General features: G+C 32.6%; 2 protein-coding genes across 2 annotated transcripts; both read right to left on the bottom strand.

Annotated features, from left to right (window-relative positions):
* Positions 1–17: 17 nt before the first annotated feature.
* On the bottom strand, positions 18–15,911 carry LOC134238988 (E3 ubiquitin-protein ligase DCST1-like; the record flags this gene model as incomplete). Its single annotated transcript, XM_062721139.1, has 6 exons — positions 15,765–15,911; positions 5,999–6,109; positions 4,598–4,801; positions 2,047–2,186; positions 525–593; positions 18–234 (listed from the first exon to the last, which is right to left on the bottom strand). Coding segments are annotated over exons 1-6 (880 nt in total), but the record flags the coding sequence as incomplete, so codon positions are not given.
* Positions 6,194–11,724, bottom strand: LOC134239000 (uncharacterized). Its single transcript, XM_062721146.1, has 11 exons — positions 11,410–11,724; positions 11,027–11,215; positions 10,537–10,650; positions 10,331–10,438; positions 9,995–10,166; positions 9,809–9,894; positions 8,872–9,656; positions 8,633–8,782; positions 8,347–8,521; positions 8,162–8,219; positions 6,194–7,420 (listed from the first exon to the last, which is right to left on the bottom strand). Exons 1-11 carry the CDS (start codon positions 11,504–11,506, stop codon positions 7,372–7,374), a joined length of 1,983 nt encoding a protein of 660 aa, XP_062577130.1. The 5' UTR covers positions 11,507–11,724; the 3' UTR covers positions 6,194–7,371.
* Positions 15,912–16,190: the final 279 nt, after the last annotated feature.

Here is a 16,190-nt window from a genome sequence, read left to right as displayed (position 1 = left end):
AATCAATTAAAATTGACCTTCACATCTCATTTCTAGCTTTTTCCGGTATTTTTTCTCGGATTTCTCTGCTCTGTCCTTTGCCGTGCTCTCGTCGTTTTCGGATTCTATCTTCTTCATCCGGTTTCCGCGTCTGTTGTGTGTCACTTTGTCTACCTGTCTCATTCTTTCCGCCATTTTAGCTTCCGAGTCCTCGTCTTCGATTTCATACTCGTCACTATCTTCGTGGCTTTTCAACTGAATAAAAAATACCAAAGAGCTAATTGGTTCATCTCAATTGAATCTAATTCATATAAAAGCACAGGTGCGTATATGTACTATTTTTTAATATTCATAAATGATTTTAATCAATTTTTTTATGAAATACAGAATGCTTTTTCAATCTTTTTATTTAGGGATGCTGCCCAAAAAATATTAATACGAGCTGTTCATTATTACTCATCACTGTTCATATGGATTCCGATTGACCCAACTGAGTCAAAAATGATTTTTCATTGGCTGGTATAATATCGTGTAAATTCACTTACCTCTTTTCTGATTGGCTGGTAGGCTGCGTCTATTTTCTTCGTCACCTTCTTTAAATGAGCGCCTTCATTCTATTTCAGATAAACAAATTATAAAAATAAGATTGTTGATTAAAAAAAAAAAAAAGAACATTTGTTTTAGAAACATTTAATATCATTACTGTAATATTATTTTAAAATACATGTAAAATAACAAGTATTTTCTAGTTGTTTTTTTATACACCAGTGTATTTTTGATTGTGATCAATATCACGTGGAAAGAAATAGTCATAAATATAATTATTAATTGAAAAAGTAAAAACTTCAATAAACGATGTCTGTACAGAAGTTATACAAAGCATCGATCGCAAAAAATCTGCTTATTCATACATCCATGTATCAATTAATCGCCAATTAATCCTCTCTGTTGTCATGTTAATTTTGAATTTAACGGTGGCAGTACAGTAAAACTCGGTTATAGCGAAGTCACTGGGGCCTATGGAATTACTTCGCTATATCCGTAATTCCTTACATGTATATCCATATAAAGAAAATTTTAAAATTTATATAGCTGGGGATACAAGATAACTTCGCTATATCAGTGAATTCGCAATATCCGTGTTCGTACTAAACGAGTTTTACTGTACATACAAAATTTACAGCATGACAACTAGTTGTCAGTTGGTAAATTCAACATTTACAATATGACACTATGTAGTTTAGTCAGCTTAGAGACAATATTTTTATGCGCCCGCATCGAAAGATCCGAGGCGTATATTGTTTTTGTCCTGTCTGTCTGTCTGTTTGTCTGCAAAATTTAACCTTCGCCATAACTTTTGAAACATGAATGGTTGAGACTTCATATTTGGTATGCCCACTCCACCAATGAAGCTCTTTCAAATGACATCATCAAGGTCAATGACCTTGTGACCTTGACTGTGACCTACATGCTAAAAATAGGGATTTTTTGCAAACTTTAACCTTTGTCACAACTTTTGAACCATAAAAGATAAAATCATCATATTTTGTGTACATTCAACAAGTATTACGCTTTTTCAAAAGATACCATAGTCAATGACCTTGTGACCTTGACTGTGACCTATATGCTAAATATAGCTTTTTTGATGGCAAACTTTAACCTTTGCCATAACTTTTGAACAAAGAAAGATAGAGACTTTATATTTGGCATGCATACTTCACTAATGAAGCCTTTTCACATGACACCAAGGTCAATGACCTTGTGACCTTGACTGTCTTATATGCTAACAATAGCTTTTTTGAACCTTCTCCATAACTTTTGAATCATGAAAGATAGAGACGTTATATTTGGTATGCATACTTCACTAATCAAGATCTTTCAAATGACACCAAGGCAAATGATCTTGTGACATTGACTGTGACCTTTATGCTAAAATATGTTTTTTTCAATTTGTTGCCGCCGGGCGCATAGTGTTTCACAAACACATCTTGTATTTCATAAATTTGTATTTTTTAAGTTCAATGCAAAGTACATCTAGACTTAACATTCATAAATAAGCTATTTTACCACAAACTGTGACATGATCCTGCGGAATGGTTTGGTCCTCAGCTCCCATTTAGCAGACGTCTGGTTAATGGCTAACTCCACGGCACAAGTCAGGGAGCGGATCACCTCTCTGCCGTTTGTAGCGAGGTTATGAATTGGTCCTGTTAAAAAAATGTCATGTTGTAAATTGTGAAATTACTGGGTGGTTGTAAACACGTAAGTATCAATTAACAGTGTGGCAGTAAATACAATTTTTGTTTATTTTGTATTTACTGCCACTCCAAGGACAATTATACATAAAGTTATAATAAGGAAACTAATAGAAAAAGGGTAAATACAACACAGAGAAAAAACATGTTAACAAATTCAGTAGTATACCTTTCTAAATATTTTAAAAAAATTTAAAGTTTTGTTTTTTTTAAATGAAATAAATTAAAAGTAAAAAAAAAATCCTACGAATTTTTGAAACGGATAAAATAAAGGAAAGGGCAGTGGATATTAAGAAATACTCTCAAAAATGCCAGTACATGATAAAGGCCGGGAAATAAAGGTTGTAAAAAGTAGCTTTTAAAAATGATGATACATTTTTATTTTTTACGGATGCTGTTTTATGTAAAGTTTGTGAGTAAAAAGGCAGAGTTTACACATCGATAAATTCTGAAAAAAGAACGTTAAATTCTTATAATTCCAATTACGAATTTTTTAAATCATTAAAATTATTTCTCTTTGAAGCCGCCATACAATCCGTTATTTTGTACGGCGTAGGAATACTTTATGCCGCAAAGAAACGTATACAAGATGAATATCGATAAAATCCAACTTAAATTGTCAAATCGATCAATAAATATACTTGTAAAAACTCATTGAATGTTGCTTAAGACAACAAATATCGTAAATACGCGTATTCTCCAGAATAATTCGTCCTTGACCATGGCCATGTTGACATTAACGACAACGTCATTATAGCGAAAGTTGCAGACCGACGACGTCCTCGATTTGCTCTGGTTCGTTCAAAGATTTAGGGAGAATATTGGATCTGTAGGATGTAAATATATGAATTTGATGCGGAAAAGGCAAGAGTCTGAGGTACGTTTCTTTTTCCTATCACAACGATACCATCTGAGCTGATATGGAACGTCGAGAAAATGACAGCATGATCACACTGATCAGCGATTTTTTAAAATTCACACTCGTGATCCGACAGTGACATAAACAAAACATTCCCGTCTGTCAGTCCTTTTTATCTCCTTTTTATTCATTCACTAAAACAAAAGTCCATAAGCTAAGTTTGAACAACCATTGAGTTATATCAGTCCTTTCCATTGGAAACGGAAGACCTTAATTCGGTACATCCCACTCCTTATTTTAAGAATCGGTAGGAGAAGAAAGTAGTGCAGGAAAATTACAAGTTCCTCAATTTGCAGACTTGCATAAAAGAAATCTGGCAGATGTACTGAACTGAGCCTCATACTTGTTAATTAGCAGTATCTTTCCTATGATAAAAGCTTGGGAAATGTAATTTATGAGGAAGATCAGCCGAATTATTTTGTGTATTGAAACGCCAGTGAGAACTCTGAAATTTCCCTCTTTCACTTTCATTTTAGAGGTTCTACCGAAAAACGAATCTGACATGCCACCATCAATTCGAGCATTCCTGCATTGCAGAGAGCTGATGTGTGTTATGAGATGATAAATCATGTGTGAATTCACACATGATTTATCATCTCATAACACACATCAGCTCTCTGCAATGCAGGAATGCTCGAATTGATGGTGGCATGTCAGATTCGTTTTTCGGTAGAACCTCTAAAATGAAAGTGAAAGAGGGAAATTTCAGAGTTCTCACTGGCGTTTCAATACACAAAATAATTCGGCTGATCTTCCTCATAAATTACATTTCCCAAGCTTTTATCATAGGAAAGATACTGCTAATTAACAAGTATGAGGCTCAGTTCAGTACATCTGCCAGATTTCTTTTATGCAAGTCTGCAAATTGAGGAACTTGTAATTTTCCTGCACTACTTTCTTCTCCTACCGATTCTTAAAATAAGGAGTGGGATGTACCGAATTAAGGTCTTCCGTTTCCAATGGAAAGGACTGATATAACTCAATGGTTGTTCAAACTTAGCTTATGGACTTTTGTTTTAGTGATGATAAAAATGAAAGTTTTATTAATTCATTTTTTATTTCAAGTTTCTTGTAATCATAGCTTAGCTAAAACGGACTAGAAGTATCTGTTTTCATTGTTTTTACAACAGTCAAGAAAGTAGTTCTGATTGAAAAATTCATCGATGTGTAAACTTTTTCTTGAATTTTTATCGTCCAATCAAAACACATAGAATTAATAAATAAAATTAAGATTGGAGTTATTGTTACATGTACATGTAAACATGTATTAATTTAATTTAAAGTTTATATCTTATTGATTTTATAAATTACTGACTGTATTAAATATAAACTCCTTTTTTTCTGGAAAATTCAACTTAGGTGCTCTCCGCCACCTTATTGGAAAAAATCCAGGATCCCCAATATATATATATCATGGAAGATTGCGGGAAGTGACGTAATTTACCTGCGATAAGAAATATAATCGCATAGGTTCCTATAAATGATCGTCCTTTCTTTCCGAAGAATGTGGGAACAAGCAACCAACAGATACATCGCACTTGCGCGGAAATCGCATATCCGGTCGCTAACCCAAGACCTAGGAGTCCGCCAAATAACTCGGCTGTCTCTTTCTGTAGATCTAATGGCGCCAGTACTGCCAAGTAAAGACCTATATAAAAATATATTCATTTCATTAATGCCAAAAATAATTTAAAAAAAAAAAAAAGAGGCCCATGGACCACATCGCTCACCTGAGCACTAAGGATAGTAAAAAGTAAAAAAATGGCTTTTTATTGTGAAGTTTAAATCCAAAAGTAGTCCCATGACCAATCATGGATTTGCTATTTTTTAGAAAATGATTTTTTTTTAAAGAATTTTCCTATATATATCTTTAAAAACTTTGGTCGGCCATTTTGGCCCCGCCCTACCCCGGGGGTCATAATTTGAACAAACTTGAATCTACACTACCTGAGTATGCTTCATTTTGGCCCCACCCTACCCCGGGGAGTCATGATTTGAACAAACTTGAATCTAAACTACCTGAGCATGCTTCCATATAAATATGATGAATTATGGCTTTGTCATTCCTGGGAAGAAGATGTTTAAAGAATTGTCCTATATATTTCTATGTAAAACTTAGGTCGGCCATTTTGGCCCCGCCCTACCCCCGGGGGTAAGGATTTGAACAAACTTGAATCTACACTACCTGAGGATGTTTCCCCATAAGTTTTATCTTTACTGGCACAGTGGTTCTTGAGAAGAAGATTTTCAAAATATGCCACCAAATTTTCATTAATTCATATTAATTATCTCCCCTTGAATGAGGGCGTGGCCCTTCATTTGAACAAACTTGAAATCCCTTCACCTAAGGATACTTAGTAGAATGTTTGGTTGAAATTGGCCCAGCAGTTCTTGAGAAGAAGTCGAAAATGTGAAAAGTTTACAGACATACAGACAGCTAGACAGACAGACGGACGCCGGACAAAATGTGATCAGAAAAGCTCACTTGAGCTTTCAGCTCAGGTGAGCTTAAAAAAAGAAGAAAATTAATGTAATATGAAAATTTTAAACAACCCATAGTAATAAAAAAAATTTTAAACATGTGATACATGTAATTACTATGAAAGCTGTTTTTGCTCAACTATAACGTAAAAAAATATTTTAAATTAAATCAATACAAAATGTTTAATATATTCATTACGTTTGTTTTATAAACAAATGTGCAAATTCGAAAGTGTCTTTTCAATTGATTAAATAATTCAATAACAAATGACAATACACAGTATATACCGGTACATGTATATTTGATAAGAAGAAAACATACTTTCAAAAAGAAAAAAAAATATCAAAATAAAGTAAAACCTACCGAATGCTATAAGAGCTCCCGTGGGGAACCCCAACACAGTTTTTAACCCGCTGTATTCCCCCGGATCCGATCTCAAAATGTCCCTCAATTTATCGACAATGAAGAACAAGCCTGAAACAAAAATTAAATATAAACCGTGGTAAATTTAACTAAATATTGTCAAAAATGTTAAAGTCATGCATATATGGCGTAAATTTAGTTTAAGGGTCCTCCACACACCTTCAACTTGTGTTCTTATTTTAAAAAGCATATCATTTAGCAAGCAAATCAATCATTTAGAATTGAATAGGTGTTGTTATTTATTTTATATGATTTTTTAAAGAAAATATTCAAAAAGTATAAATAATTTTTTTTTCAACAAGTCTTCATTAATAGCACCTACCGGTTATTTTTATCCCCCTAGTTATTACTTATCTCATTAAAAAATAACAAAAACAGAATTTATGAAGTCATCAATTTTTTATTAAAAATTAATAAAATCATCTAAAAATGAAATAAGGCATTTTCTTTTAAATCTGCACCTGAAATATTTGGATAACCTTCTGAAAATATACAATAGAAGTTCATGACATGAAATATCACATGAAATTGAATAAATTTGATGCAAATTATAAATAAAAAAATATTTTCAAAATTCATAGTTTCAAAGTTCCTTTTTAAGAGTTATCTTTCCTGTTACCAAGGTCTCAAATACACTGGGTGGACACCGCATTTTAAACAGAACATTTTAGTACTTTTTAACATGAAAAAAGAAGTATAAATATTATTGTAACATTTATGACACACAGAAAAGCAACTCAGTGATACATTTAAGCAAATCTGAGCAAGTGAATTGGACTTTTCCAAAGAAAATTAACTGTTAATTATTTTGATGCTTAATAAATAATGAAAGTAGACCAATCAATTGAAATAATTAATGTATTGATGATGATTATAAAAAAAAATTATCATATGCTATAAAGTGGGAAAGTTTCATGCACAGTACACAGATAGATGATGACATAAGAACATGTATTTTACATACACAAACATATACAGACACTACAGGCAACACAGAAAATTAAAACAACACATAAATGAGAAGGAAAAATGAAAAGCTATAAAATAAATATGAATTGATGTTTAAAAAAAAACAAAAACAAAGCTGTTATATAACTACACATACTTACTTTTTACTGCAGGTTATATCCCAAAAATGACATGTACTTTGCATACACAAACAAATACAGACACTTATTAACAGGCAAATTAAAAAATTAAAACAACATAAATGAAAAGGAAAAATGAAAAGCTATGAAATAAATATGAATTAATGAAGAAAAAATAAAAACAAAGCTGTTATATGACTACACATACTTACTTTTGTCTGCAGGTCACATGCCACAAAGAAATATAAAATCATACTCACAAATTTCTCTACCTCTGTAAAAATAAATCATTTTTCATTAAAAGTGAGTAAATATTTTTTCTATAATGTTCCTGTTCTTAGTTACCCTTGCACCACCATTCTCATTTTTCTCACCCAAAATTTGCTGTATACCTTCAAGCCCCCCTCTTTCACAGGCAAGTTTCAAATGTGTGTAGGACAAACCTGACTCTGCAATTTTTTTAAGCATGTATTTAGATAAGCATGATTGTAAAGGTTTGAGGGTATTCAAAAGTTCCTCGGTCTTGGTCTTGTGTAGAATGCTATCTTTAACAAAATCAACTCCAAAACTGTTCTTCAATAAAATCTCTTCACAAACCTTGTGGTGCATTACTAAAGTCTGAAGAATTTTAGCATCCTCTAATGCAGAATGAGCTTCAAAAGTTGTTCCCATCGTTTCACTAACAAGGTTAACAAGTTTATAGGTAGCACGATTAGGTAAAACCTCTTTAAATACAGGTAGTGTGTCGATAAATCCAGTGACTGCTGCCATCAAACCGCAATCAGGATATTTTAAAACATTCCTTACAAGAACAATGGAGTCAAATGCTTTGCCATTATGACACACTAGCAATGGTTTATTAAACCTTTGCAACCAGGTATTAAATTCTTTCAGACAAAGTTCAATGTCCACTGAGTCAACCTTTGTTTGTTTATAAAACAATTGTCCATTAACTACATGGAGTCCAGTAACAGCTGACGCTTTCGCATCAAAGGTTGAGTGAGGAAGGACATACCTATTGAAGCTCTCTTCTCCACAAACACAGGCTAACTGTACAATTTCAGCAGTCGGTCCTATTTAAAGAATTCAAATGAGTGATTTAAGCTTATACATGTATAAAAAAAGAGATTTTTTTCAGTTATTGTTACTATAAATGACATAAATAAATTTTGATTATACGGTTTGTGATTTATCCCTTACCAAAGCCAGTTGTTTCTAAATCAAAATATAGAAAACTGCAGTTGGGCATAGGATTACAGCTCTCCAAAGAAGGAGCTGGAGCAATATCCGGAATTTCTTCCAAGCTGGTGCTTTTTTCAGAAAGGTCAACACCAGACTCATAAGTTGGCCCTTCTTTGATTTCAGACGTGAAGACCTGTATATAAAAAATGTAGAAAAATTTATTACTGCTACTAGTAAGGGATCAATGCGATTGAAAAAATAGATGGAGATGAGAATTATGTGTTACATTGGCATGTTTACTTACTTGACTTGATTTAGCACTTCTCAGTTGAAACCGTCTTCTCTTAAAATCAACACTGTTTTTCCTATTTCTTTCTTTTTCACGTTTTCGTTTCATCCTGTTGACATGGGTGTCTGTGCATTTTCCAGGAGAAAGTAACAGGCCTTCAAACACCTAAAATATATTTTAATAGTAGATCTGCAGTAACATAAAACACCAGTTTATATATTTTGAAATTTTAGAATTTTTAAACAAAAATTTACCTTTGACAATGAATCATGTCCAATATTTTTCTGTGCCACTGCTGCTGCAACACGGAAAGATGTGCTTTCTGATCCACCATAGAAATGTGTCTTTGGATTCTTAGCAGCAACTACTCTGTTAAAATTTTCATTGCTTTGTGTACTACCCATCTTACACAGTTTTTCAGCATTGTTGGAAAATATGGAAAATACTCCCTTTAAATCTGAAAGCAAATCATCTCCAGATAAATATTTTCCATATGGAAGATTCCGGGGTTTGTAATTATCAGGATCTTCCATATACTTGCACCATTGTATATCACAGAATGAATGGTCTCCAAATATATGATATGGTATGGAGTCTAAATTCTTTTTCAGACTGGTGCCATCAGTCTGAGACTTAACAGCATATGCAAAGCATTTGCTTAAATGTTTAATGGTCTTGGGTCCAAGAATTTGGTACCTTTTGCTTTTCTTCAATTCATATAATCTGTTTGTAAAATTTTTTTTGGTATGGTTAAAGTCAGCAAATTTTTGGATGGAAGGATCAAATTCAGATTTAGCTTTAGCTATTGTAGTGGCATCATTGTCCATAATCAAATTTTTGACATGAAAGTCCTTTCCTTTCAGTTCATGAAGCATTTGGATTGCCATATCTGACTCCATGGCTTTTGCTGACTTATCCCAGTTTTTACGGCAATCGTGGTCATTATTATTCTCATCCTGTTCACATGATCTACATTTTTTACACCGCACAGAATAGGATATGACCTTGCCGGTATTATGTCCTATCATGCTTGCATGTCCTGCGAGAAATAAATAGTTTTATATTACTACACATATTTGATTGTATTGCTTTAAATATATTGTTACATTAACAATATGTCCTTATGCAGTTATTTTCAATTTCAAATTTAAAACAAATTTGATAGTGTAATATCAAAAGTAATGCATATACCTGACAAACTAGCATAATTTTTTCCACTGCCTCTAGTTTGCCATCCAGCATCAAAAGAAGCTGTGTAATTTTCTGGATCCTCACATCTATTGTACAGAAACTTATATTCAAACCATGCTGATAAATTTTAGTAATCATTTTAAATAATAAAGTAGTCAACAGACAGTAAAATTTATGCTGGTATACCTTTCTTTTTCCTCTTTGATTGCAGCATCACAAGTGCCATCTGCAACAGCTTCAAATATATGGCCTGTTTCTCTTTCTCTTCTTTTTAAAGTAGTTGGAGACACATATGGGAGATTCAGAGCAGCAAACAGATTGTTTATGATGGTTTCCCCAAGACCACAAAACAGTATTGCTATATAGAAATAGATTTATAAATGCATGTACCAATGTCCACATAAAAAAAGATTATGCACAATATAAAGGTATAATATATGCATAAACAGAACTATTTTGATATTGTATACAAAATTAAGATACTTCATAAATCATGTAAATATAGAGAAATATATATTGTACCTGCTCCTAACTTAGTATTCACATCCCATATGGTCCCTCCATGTTTCTTTCCTGTTGGGACGTAATTGATTCTATTACACATTTCACATTTTATGTGAAGATTACTTCCTACAAAATATAACATTGATGTAAGTAGAAGATTAAATACTTGATATACTTGAAGTTTATTTGTACAAAATCATCATTAAAAATTACATGTATTTTACCTAATCCATATCTTGTCTCACCAATGCATGATGATAATTTTAACGGGCAATGACACTTTGAACATCCTTCATCCAATTTTTTGCCCAGGAGAGACAATTCCACTACTCTCCGGCCTAACAATTAAAGAAGGGCATGTATTAATAGATGTTATGCTTCTTTAGCAAAAGTGCCCCCCGATGAACTTTTCAACAGGTCCAGTCCAAAGCCTATTTCTACCTACATAGCTATTAATTGTTACATAGGTATTTAAACCTACTCAAAGTGGCTATTTTTACCTACTTTTTGTATTATCTGCATTTTTTGGTCCAAAGACCGAACGCTGCAACATATAATATTAATAGCTACGAAGGTAGAAATACTCTTTGGTTCAATGAATAAATATATGCAATTATAGATGTTATATGTTTATGCCCAATGGGCCTTGATTGGTAATAAATTCTATTCTATTTTATATACCAGTATATGTTATGTCACTCATCTGCTTTTTACCTTCGATTGAAAAGTCTGTTTCCCCCTCATGAGATATTAGGTCATTGTCATCTTGTAAAATATCATCCTCTTCATCATCGTCAACTTCGTCATCATCGTCAACTTCGTCATCATCGTCTTCGCTGACATGATATTCATCTTCGCTACTTAGTAAATGAGACGGATGTTCATGATGTTCATCAGCAGGAACTAAAAATGTATACATCGTAATGATTCGTATTAATCACTTGTTCATCAATTTTTTTTCATACACAAACTCATTTACAACTATATCACGGAAAGGCAAATATAAACAGCTGATACTTATTTATAGAGAAAAGATTATCCTTAATCAACGTCGTACTATTTCTGTTCACGTGTATATTGAACAAACACATATTTACCCGTTACATATGAATGATCCTGTTGCAAAACAGTAAGGGTTTGTTTAAATTCCTTCTGCAGGACCTTCTCTTCCAAGTCTTCTATTCCCGCATTCATTGTTTACATTGTCAATCTCATTTAAGCACTTATTTTCTAACGGAGATTGGGGTGCTTTAAAGCGTTTATAAGATCTTTATGATTTTCCTACCTTCTTGGCTTTAGAGAGCTTCAAAGCGGTTCCCTGTGAAATCGACATCATAGAAAACGATACTAAACCGGAAGTAAAGATATTTTTTCTCTATGTACGTCACAGGTCACATGGTGTGGAGGACCCTTAAGGTAAGTCACTCCTGAAATTTGTTATATCAAGGATTTTTTGAGAAGTATATTTTGGATAAGTACTCATAAAGTGTAACTCAAAATCGCAAAGAAAATAGGGGGTCAGTGTGCATCCTACTGATCTACGGTACATTTAAGTTGACCTTTTTGCACTTAAATTTCATCTCTGGTTAATTACTTTAACCCTTATTATATTTGATTAGATGTAAGCATGGCAATAAATATAATCTTATTTTACGTAAAATAGTTTGAATAATATTTAACATTAAATAATTCTTACAAATTAATGCGCGTAAATTATTGTTTCACCTTTTTGCACTAAAAAATAACATATTTGGGGTATTAAAAAACTTAATAGGCAATAAAAAATTTTCTTATATCAAACTTTTTACGACTTGAGTGCTGATCAGTCACAAGTATCGAGTAGTTTAAAATAATGAAAGAAAAAGGTGGGGTCAGTGATGTTAATTTTGAAATATTTGTCAAAATATGTGATTTTCAGGCTAAAAATGGTGTAAATTTGACCTTGACTTCTTTCATATATTTTCATTTTTTGGGAAAGTTTGTTGAGGGAAGGTGTAAAACTTAGTCTAAAAATATAAATTAAGACCTATATTAAATATTTTTAGCAATATCAAAACGGAAAATATTCTCCAAGTAAAAGTATGTGAGGCTAAATTTCCATTACATTAAATTTTACAAATGTGCAGATTTGCAGAATTTTCTGCTGAATATCCTTCCACCAAAAGAAATAGTCCCTCATAAATCTTGCTTCTTTGTTGATTTTTGAGCAGTTTTTTCATTGAATGTTAAAAATTTACATTTTTGATTATAAATATGTTATAAAAATTGAATTTTGATAAGTAGTTTTGAAGTAAAAGCTTCTGCGTGAACTTTTCTAAAAAGCTGAGGAGTGACTTACCTTAAGGTAGGTCGCGGGTTTACTGCATAAAAATTCTAACGAGAAAACATATCCTGAAAATTTGATATAATGTTCCTGAGAATTTACTGCGTATTATCTGCAATTTTTATAGAATTTGCCTACGTAGTTTTAATGCTATATTACTATAAACGCGGTATTGTCATTAGTACACTTTTTACGCTTTACTATTGAAATATATGGAAAAAATGACGTTTTTAAGCCAATTTTGTGAAAATAGTTTCTTTTAAAAATGTTGGATAACTTTTTAAAGACGTAGACGAATTAGTCAGGAATTTCAAAATGTGAAGATGAGGTAAAATCAAAACCATTGATATAAAAAAATCAATATGTCTTCTCGGTAGATTTTTCGCTAAAAAAATTCAAAGTTTCCTTTTATATTGCTGAAATGTTGCGTTTATGGCGTTATTTATGTCTACAACGTCATTTGTTGAACGTTGTAACGTTTACCGTACGAATATAAATATTTTGATAAACGCAAAATTTAATTTTATTCCTCATTTAACTTATTGCGAAAATGAATTAGGATGACCAGCAACTTATTTTCACTAGTATTGTGAAATTCATATTCTAATCACAGAGTCGGAATGAAGGTTATAAACAGTCCTCGTGCATGAGAATTAACATGCATCGACAACACCGCGAGTGATAAAATATATGTTCCTGAAAAGAATTTCAGGCATAACACATAAATTTGATCACTTTATTAAAAAACGGTAAAGAAAAAACTTCCAGATACTCGGGAAATTAGCCGGGGGGGGGGGGGGGGGGCAATTTCCTTTCTATATATATATTAGACGCAAGCTAGTATGTGGGCCTTACTCTATAACATTTGTTAATTTCGAATTCTCTAAATCAAATTTCCATGCACAAAATGTAAAATACATATACTTGAATTGAGCTTTTACACTTAGATTAGAGCTTTTGTTTAAAACTTTTAATAATAGAAAAAAATACTCGTAAATTGTTTACAGTGTCATATAGGTCTTACAGTTCAGGTGTTTGTATAAATTTGAATTTTGAAAGCATTTCACAATTTATTAGCCAGTAAAACAAGGCGACTAGACGAGATTTAGATACATAATAACCAAATAATACTTAATAATAATTATGATGATGATAAGAAAAAACAGAGGAAAATGCATGTATTAAATTTAATACGTTTTTAGTGTTGAAGATTGATTCCATCCTGAAAATTATACGTATATTTTCGCCCCAGCTTTGATTAGCAGTCATGATGCTATACGCATGTTTCCCCGAATTGCAAATAACGTGCGCAATTTATACAACCCCTCAAGTTTCCTCTAAACAATTTTATTTATGATAACTCTTTCTGCAATCATAACTTTCACGCTGACTTATTCTGATTGACTTTTAGCAGTTTAGTAATACTAGTAGTTACATTATAAATTATTCCTTTCATTCAGTATTGTATTTAATTTTTCCTAGGGCATTACATATACTAGTAATCACATGAAAGTTCAGACTGAAATTTAATTATAAAGCATGTACGAGGTTTACGTACAATGGCATGCACTTTGTATTAATCTACTTGATTCGTACACACTTAAAATCATTTGCAGAGAATTAAGCGGAAAACAACGCGACGTTGCCTTTGTGACGTAAATAACGTCATAATCAAATGTGCACAAAACAGCCGCTCGAATCGTCGAAATTGTGTACCAAAATTGATGACGAAAGCAAACCCGCGACCTACCTTAAAACCATTTTCGTGTATACTCACGCGTAGAAATATACACGGAGAAACGTGCGTTAACGTGACGTCACAATGAGGCTGCAGCGACGTAAAAATGCAGCGATATAGGGCAGCGAAAATTCAAACATTTCGCATTAGCTGCTTCCGAACATGTAAAATATAAATATAAGGAATGTTTTTCAGTTTAGTGTGAATAATTGGTGTGTGAATCACACAGACTTGCACGTAGGCATATTTTTCATGAAGCGCTTCATGAATATGCCTACGTGACATGTCTGTGTGATTCACACACCAATAACGCACACAATTAAAAACATTCCTGAAATAAAGTTCATGTTTAGAAAGTCTTTAGTTTGTATAATTTTTCATTTTTTATGTAGAATTACATCCGTTCGTAAAGTTATAAATAAGATCTAGAATTGAAGTCCAGTTCAACCACATGTTTTCCATACCGCGATACTATGCGACTCTCCAATTTAGGAGCTGAATAAGACTCACTGTTTTAAAATATAGACAAACGATGCAAGCTTAGGAAATAATTTGAAACTAAATAGTTAGACCATAGATTGGTTTATGAATATCATTTGCTGATTGTTAAATTTAAAAAAATCTAATTACACTTTTTATGCAAAAGTTTAAGAACCGCAATATAATGAGACACCAGTACTATATCTGCAATAATGTAGCCCTCTCCGATTTTTTTTATCTGATATTTTTCTCAAAAAAAAAAAAAAAAAAAAAAAATCGGACAGGGCTACATTATTGCAGCTAGTACCAGTACTATAAACCAAGACCTAAGGCCAAGAAGGCTACCGGTGATCATATAGTCCAATCCACACTTTGCAAAAGTTATTTCCCTTTGTGGGGTCAACCAAAAGGTCAAGAAACGTCATTTCTCCTCTTAATGCTACCAAATACTTGGGCGTGCTGTGATAAATCCATTGTGTTTAATTTTTTTCTTTCAATTTGTTGGTAGCCCCATCTTGGGGTAATCAGTACAATAAAGGCAGCGCATTTTAAAAGTCAAATGTATTGACGAAGTTAAAAACCTGAAAACTACAAAGGCTACTGTGTGGATTGTATGGGTTTATCCCCTAAGATGGCGATCAAGGGACATAACTTTTGAAAAGTGTGGATTCATCGGATTTGCAAACCGAAATAACTCGTTGTCTTGACTATACATTCTTTAGATTTTAGAATAAATTCAAGAAATCTTGACAGATACTCTAGTTGCTTTTCAAGTAGACGCACCTACATGGATGAATCAACGTACATGTACAAGCACTATACCTATCTGGAATCTGTTTTTATTAGCCTAAATGGTCTCGACCTTAATATCTTTAGAAGAAAATATTTTTTATGCGCCTTAAAGAACTTACAAAGGTAAGGAAAGCTTCCTTTTCTTTTCTTTCTCCGTTTATACTTCTTCCGTATATGATTAAACATGTATTCCTCATATGTTAGCTTCTTTTCTTCATATATTTCCTCTCCCGAACGAGCCATGTTTACAGACGCCATTTTAAACTTATGACGTGTTTTTCGATTATGACGTCATTTTTCCACAGCTGAGACCCAATTGAGTAAAATGAGCAAGTTTTTGTGCAATTTTATTTATTTCGTGGAAAACAAATTTAAAAACAAATGAGTATGTTTAAAATCAGTTCCAGTGTTTAAATATTGAATAATTAAATATTGATTGCGTCTCATTTTTAGTAAAAACACTGCGATATCCGATATGATTTTAAAAACAAAAATTTTGGAACCACCCCCAACCCCCCAACCCCCCCCCCCCCCCCCCTGCTAGG

This window comes from Saccostrea cucullata, unplaced genomic scaffold (genome assembly GCF_032062105.1).
Source record: "Saccostrea cucullata isolate Sc308-1 unplaced genomic scaffold, CSIRO_AGI_Scuc_v1 ctg13827, whole genome shotgun sequence".
In the NCBI taxonomy this organism is placed as follows: Eukaryota; Metazoa; Mollusca; class Bivalvia; order Ostreida; family Ostreidae; genus Saccostrea; species Saccostrea cuccullata.
The sequence above is the reverse complement of the archived record's forward strand: the minus strand, read 5'-3'. Positions and strand labels throughout refer to the sequence as shown.

Bases quoted from the DNA above. Each gene is read 5' to 3' on its own strand.
- LOC134239000 (XM_062721146.1), bottom strand. From the start codon at position 11,506: ATGAATGCGGGAATAGAAGACTTGGAAGAGAAGGTCCTGCAGAAGGAA. The intron at 10,167-10,330 runs GTACAATATATA...ATTTCTATATAG, and splicing joins GAATACTAAGTTAGGAGCAG to CAATACTGTTTTGTGGTCTT. The intron at 8,220-8,346 runs GTAAGGGATAAA...TTCTTTAAATAG, and splicing joins TTTAGAAACAACTGGCTTTG to GACCGACTGCTGAAATTGTA.